This window comes from Otolemur garnettii, unplaced genomic scaffold (genome assembly GCF_000181295.1).
Source record: "Otolemur garnettii isolate 467f Iridium unplaced genomic scaffold, OtoGar3 scaffold00008, whole genome shotgun sequence".
Taxonomy (NCBI): domain Eukaryota; kingdom Metazoa; phylum Chordata; class Mammalia; order Primates; family Galagidae; genus Otolemur; species Otolemur garnettii.
The window spans coordinates 16,757,054-16,763,523 of NW_003852403.1; the positions used below are offsets into that span (position 1 = coordinate 16,757,054).

Sequence of the window (6,470 nt, forward strand, 5' to 3'; positions counted from 1 at the left end):
CACGGCACTCTACCCAGGGGGACAGCTTGAGGCTCCTGTCTCAAGAAAAAAAAAAAAAAGAAGAAAAACTGAGGTGATAAAGGAATATACTATTGAAAAATATTCTAAACTCGACTTTAAGTCACTGTATCTACAGTTCCACAATACCCAAGATCCTATTCTCCCATATATTACACTCAGATACCACGATGTAAAGATTTGAAAGGTAGGTGGTGCCTGTGGCTCAAAGGAGTAGGGCACCGGTCCCATATGCCAGAGGTGGTGGGTTCAAAACCGGCCAAAGGCAAAAAAAGATTTGAATGGCAAAGCAGTGTAAAACAAATTTAATTATTTAATTACTTTTCATTGAGGGTGCATCTTCGGTCTGTCGGATGACCATTATATGACTTTAGACTCTCAGTAAGCTCTGTGTACAATCTGTCAGCCATCGGAAGAGGAATGCCCTCCCACACCATGATGAGCACCACCATCACAGCTGCTGGACAACGGTGGCCAATACGCTTCCGGACCAAACAAAGAACTTTTTCTTCCTTACTGCTTCGTCTTATAACCTGGAAAAATAGAATGCATTTACCTATGGAAAACAAGTATCCACAATTCAAATGCAATGGATATTCCTTTTAAAGCTCTATATGATTATATTTTAGTTTTGTTTTTAATTACTATTTTTCAAGGGATCGAAGCTTATAAGACCATCCTTGTCTCAAGTTGCGTCCAAGTGACTCATCACAATAGAATCTCATGATTAACAGGCAAAACAGAAACCTGTGGTGGATGATTATTATTTGTAAATGTAGAACAAAGCAGTCTATTTTGCACCAAGAGACAACAGAGGGCCCAGTGGGAAATTTAACTAACTGCTGTGCATGTCCACAAATGTCACAATAGAACAAATGTAGTTAGATGGAAATAAAGAGCTCCCAATATAAAAAATAAACTTGAATAATGACATTTCACCATCTGAAGATGTTTATGAATTTGTTTGTTGAGTGACTCATTTTACAATCCAGAAAAGTATATACATTAGCAACTTCCCTGCAATTTCTCTGACTTTTTCATGTTATCAGAAGGATGCCATATAATACTTGTTTTACTTCGAAGACTAATGTGGTCCAGCTAATGTGGTAAATGAAAAACACAAGTAATTTTCAATATTCGTACATTTGTCTTATTCTGCATCATACCTTTAGAAAGAGAAAAAGGATTCAGAATTATATAAAATATTGCCCAATGGTCCTAGTGTTTACTTTAAGAAATTCTATAGGCCAACCAAGGTGGCCACACCTGTAATCCTAGCACTGTGAGAGGCCCAGGCAGGAGGAAGACTTGAGCTCTGGAGTTTGAGATCAGCCAGAGCAAAAAGGAGACCCCCTTCTCTACTAAAAAGAAAAAACTAGCTGGGCATGGTGGCATATAACTATCATCCCAGCTACTTAGGAGGCTGAGGCAGGAGGATCACCTGAACCCAAGACTTTGAGGTTGCTGTGAGCTATGTGCCACAACACTATGATGTCATTAGCTTGGGGGAACAGAGTGAGACTCTGTCTAAAAAAAAACCTACAGAAAAGTTGCAACGACAGAAAATCGAACTGTTGAAAAATCCCTCCGTATGGCTCAAATTTACAGAGCAGAGAAATAGACCACATTAATCAGTCCACAATTAGTTCAAGATGAAACTGCCCACCCACGTGACCAAAATGGAGCAACCAATAACATAATTTTAGATGAAACTTCTTAAGACGTTAATTACCCAATATCACTTTCTTCTGTCACTCCAGATGGTTAACAATCATTGCTACCAAGGCATTCCTTGAGTAGAGTTGGCTTTAGGACCTTCCCCCTAAACACAATTATTTATATTAAAATTTTTTCTATATTTTTATGTCCTTTTACAGCCAAATAAGAATACAGTGCTTGCAAATAACCTCAAATACAAAATAATATATATTATATCAAACAAAATTATACCAGTTAATTTTCATGTTCTCAAATTAACGAATATATATTAACGAAGCCTTTGTATTGAAAATGGTAAAATGCTTTTTAGTGATGGTATTTGTGTTTTCTCTGCCTTTTCTAAATTTCCTTCAGTGTATACTGGAAAATTACACACAATGGTTATAGACTTTGTCTTTAAATTCAGGTCTACATTTAATAAGCGTCTTAAGTATTAAATCTGTAATCTCAGCTCCTAAAGAAGCTGAGGTGGGAGATTGATAGAGCCCTGGAGTCCCAGGCTGCAGCAAGCTATCACCGAGCCACTGTACTCCAGCCAGGTCACAGCCCAACTCAGCCTCTTAAAACAAACAAAAAGGAAAAGATACAATTAAAAAAAAAAATAAAGTAAGCAAACAAAAACCCTTCACACAAAAAAAATCTTCAGAGGTTAATGGATGTGTGTTCTTTGAAAAGCGACTGATTTATTCCAGAGTTTATATGGAAATGCAAAGGACCAAGTTAAAAAAAAAAAAGAAAAAAAAGCACAAAGAGAAAGTGACTTGCATTTACAAAGTAGAAACTTTTCAATACCTGGCACGTAACCACTTGAATTATATTGTATACCTAAATATTAAAAATAAAATAGCCAGACGTGTGGTATGGTGGCGTATGCTTGTAATTCAATCACTCTGGGAAGCCCAAGTGGGTGGATCGCTTGAGCTCAGGAGTTTCAGACCAGCCTAAGAAAGACCAAGACTCCATCTTGTCTCTACCCTAAAAATAGCTGGATATTGTGGCAGGTACCTATAGTACCAGATACTAGCTACTCAGGAGGCTGAGGCAAGAGGATCACTTCAACACAAACAAGAGTTTGAGGTTGCTGTGAGGTAGGTTGATGCCATGACACCCTAGCCCAGGTGAGGGAGCAAGATTTTGTCTCAAACAAAAAAAGTTTCCTTGCCAGTTGGTCATTAACCCTACAGGAACCCACCACAATAACTGGCTAATTTTTCGATTTTTAGTAGAGATGGAGTCTTGATTTTGCTAAGGCTAGTCTCCAACTTTATAGATCAAGCAATCTACCCACCTCAGCCTCCCAGTGCACTAGAACTGCAAGTATGAGCTACTGTGCCTGGCCAGGGCAAGGAGATATTTTAAGAAAATAGAAAAACTGGCTCAGTGCCTGTAGCTCAACCGGCTAGGGCACCAGCCACATACACCAGAGCTGGCTGATTCGAATCCAGCCTAAGTCGGCCAAACAACAATGACAACTATAACCAGTAAATAGCCAGGTGTTGTGGCAGGCACCTGTAGTCCCAGCTACGTGGGAGGCTGAGGCAAGAGAATTGCATAAGCCTAAGAGTTTGAAGTTGCTGTGAGCTGTGACACGGCAGCACTGGAATAAGGGTGACAGCTTGAGATTGTCTCATAAAAAAAAAAAAAAGAAAAGAAAAACGTGGACAGCAAAAACAAACAATGAGAAGGGCTCAAAATACAGTGCTGCCCATTTAGAATTTCCTGTTTGACTTTTTGTGTTCGACCATTAAACAGAGTACCAAGGAATCTCTCTCCTCTAAGATAAGTGCCATACAATTAAAAAAAGGGTGGAGCTGAATTGTCCTGGTATATATAACCAAACCTAAGCCTTCATGTGAAGATTTTAAAAAGGAAATCATGAAATCAAACCTTGATTTAGGTTAATGTTTAATAAAAACACACAAAAACTACCCTCAATGAATCACCAACAATTTAAAAAAAAAAAATCAAGAAAAAAATACAGGGGCGGTGCCTGTGGCTCTGTCAGTAGGGTACCAGCCCCATATACTGAGAGTGTTGGGTTCAAACCCAGCCCCAGCCAAACTGCAACCAAAAAATAGCCAGGTGTTGTAATAGGCGCCTGTAGTCCCAGCTACTTGGGAGGCCAAGGAAAGAGAATTGCCTAAGCCCAGGAGTCGGAGGTTGCTTTGAGCTGTATAACACCACAGCACTCTACCAAGGGCAACAAAGTGAGACTCTGTCTCTACCAAAAAAGAAAAAAAAATACACAAAAAGGAGGGACCTGTGGCTCAAAGGAGTAGGCCAAGTGTCGGCCCCACATGCCGGAGGTGGCGGGTTCAAACCCAGCCCCAGCCAGAAACTGGAAAAAAAAAAAACCCACAAAAAGTATATACGTTCCATGAAGAACTGTACATTGGGAGAAATGTAATTCACTAGTTGAATGCTAGATTCGTTAGTTCAAAATTATTATTTCCTTCCCACTTTCCCATAGACTTGTACGAAATTTAAATTGCACTAGGGCCATTCAGAATTATCTGGTAAATTCCTAAAAAAATATGCAGAATTTGTTCATCTAACCCAGGGGTCCTCAAACTTTAACAGGGGGCCAGTTCACTGTCCCTCAGACAGTTGGAGGGCCAGACTGCGGGCCCCCAGGACGAGTCAGCTGCTATGCAGGACAGGCAGCGGTGGAACCCGGTGGGCCGGATAAATGTCCTAGGCGAGCTGCAGTTTGAGGAGGCCTGATCTAACCTCTAGCTAAAGTTCAAACTTGGATTGGACAAATTCACTAACCTATCTTAAATTGCTGGCTGTAGTTGCTCAGGCCTTAAGACAATAGCCAGTAATAAATACCACAGCAATACTATGTCAACCTACCAATATGAATTCAAAATACTCAAATTTCCTTTTTTTTTTTTTTTGAGCTAGTGTCTTGCCTCTCACCTGGGCTACATATAGTGCAGTGGTGCCATCAGTCTCACTACAACCTAAAGCGATCCTCCTGCCTCAGCCTTCTAAGTAGCTGGCATTATACGGGTGCATCATTATGCCAAAATAATTTTTTTCTGGCCTCCAAAAATGCTAGATTATAGGTGTTAGTCACCACATATGGTCAAATACTGTTAAATGGCTACTGTGAAACACCATACGACTAAAATACTGTTATTTATTTATGGTCCATATTATTTCACTCTGCATATATTTATTGAATGCTAATGGTATGTTGGGCATTGCTCTTGGCAAAAAGCAGTGAAGAGCTACAGAAATGTGGTCTTTAAAGCGATGGAGTTTATATTTGCCCTTATTAGGGGGAAAAAAAGCCAGTTTTATCATCTTGCAAAATGGGTGAAAAAGTTGAGAAGCCAAATATTAAAAAGAAAGCTGAGGGCTTGGCGCCTGTGGCTCAAGTGGCTAAGGCAGCAGCCACATACACCTAAGGTGGCAGGTTCCATTCCAGCCCAGGCCCGCCAAAACAACAATGATGGCTGCACCCAAAAAATACCTGGGCGTTGTGGCGGGTGCCTGGGATTCCAGCTACTTGGGAGGCTGAGGCAGGAGACTCTCGAGCCCAGGAGTTAGAGGTTGCTGTGAGCTGTGATGTCACAACACTCTACCCAGGGGGATAGCTTGAGGCTGTCCCAAAAAAAAAAAGCTGAGGCCAAGAAAGCCAAGAAAAGGAAGCCCCATGGTCCCCCAAATCTTAATCTCAACAGGAATAGGCAGATATTCCAGAAAGGTGGTGTATAAAATGAAATGTTTAGTAGCTGAGTCCAAGTCAGTAAAGAAAATGAAGGTGAAGTTCCTTGCAACTATTTTCAAAAACCAGCTGGTGGTGCCAAGAATGGTGGTACGCACTCAAGTGGTTAAACTTCATAAAATGCCTAGATTTCGTCCCACCACGTTGTGCCTTGAAAGCTGTTGAGCCATGGCAAGAAAACTTTTAGTCAGCATGAGAAAACTGCGATTTAGCCCCAGGCCCAGACCCATTCTAATCATCCTCCCTGGGTGCCATAGTGGCAAGAGAATGGTTTACCTAGAGCAACTGGGCAGTGGCTTGCTACTTGTGACTGGACCTCTGGTTCTCAATCACATTCCTCTATAGGACACACCAGAAATGCCATTGCAAAAAGTAACATCAGTAATGTTATAATCCCAAAGCATCTTACTGATGCCTATTTCAAGAAGCTGTGAAATGTTCAACACCGAAAAAGAGATCGTAGATTCCGGGTGGCACCCGTGGCTCAAAGGAGTAGAGGGGCTGGCCCTAAACGCCGGAGGTCAGAGGTTCAAACCCAGCCATGGCCACATAAAAAAAAAAGTTGTAGATTTAAAAATTTTGATGAAAATGAAGGCCTTGAGCCAGGCAAGGTGGAGGTGGAGGCTGGTGGATTGCCTGAGCTCACAGGTTTGAGACCAGCCTAAACCAGAGTGAGACCTGGTCTCTAAGAAATAGCTGAGCAACTGTAGTCCAGCTACTTAGTAGGCTGAAGCAAGAGAATCGCTTAAGCACAAGAGTTTGAGGTTACTGTGGAGCCGACTCCATAAGACGCTCTCTTTAAAAAAAAAAAAAAAAGAATGAAAATCAAGGCCCCAGCTCCAAGGCTACCTACAATCTGTGCTTGCCCTGAAGAATGGAGTTTACGCACACAAATTACAAACACAAAAAATGGTGCTTTAACGTTCTCAAAAAGATGTTAACTTAACAAAAAACATTGATTAATAAGTATTTGTCACCAGCCTGAGCAAGAGTGAGA

General features: G+C 41.0%; 1 protein-coding gene across 1 annotated transcript in view; it reads right to left on the minus strand.

The window, feature by feature from the left end:
• Window positions 1-6,470, minus strand: part of TET1 (tet methylcytosine dioxygenase 1) — a 150,885-nt gene that overhangs the window by 16,959 nt on the left and 127,456 nt on the right. Inside the window, exon 6 of the mRNA XM_012801304.1 lies at window positions 340-551. Within this exon, the coding sequence (XP_012656758.1) occupies window positions 340-551 (212 nt within the window). The remainder of the gene's footprint in view (window positions 1-339; window positions 552-6,470) is intronic.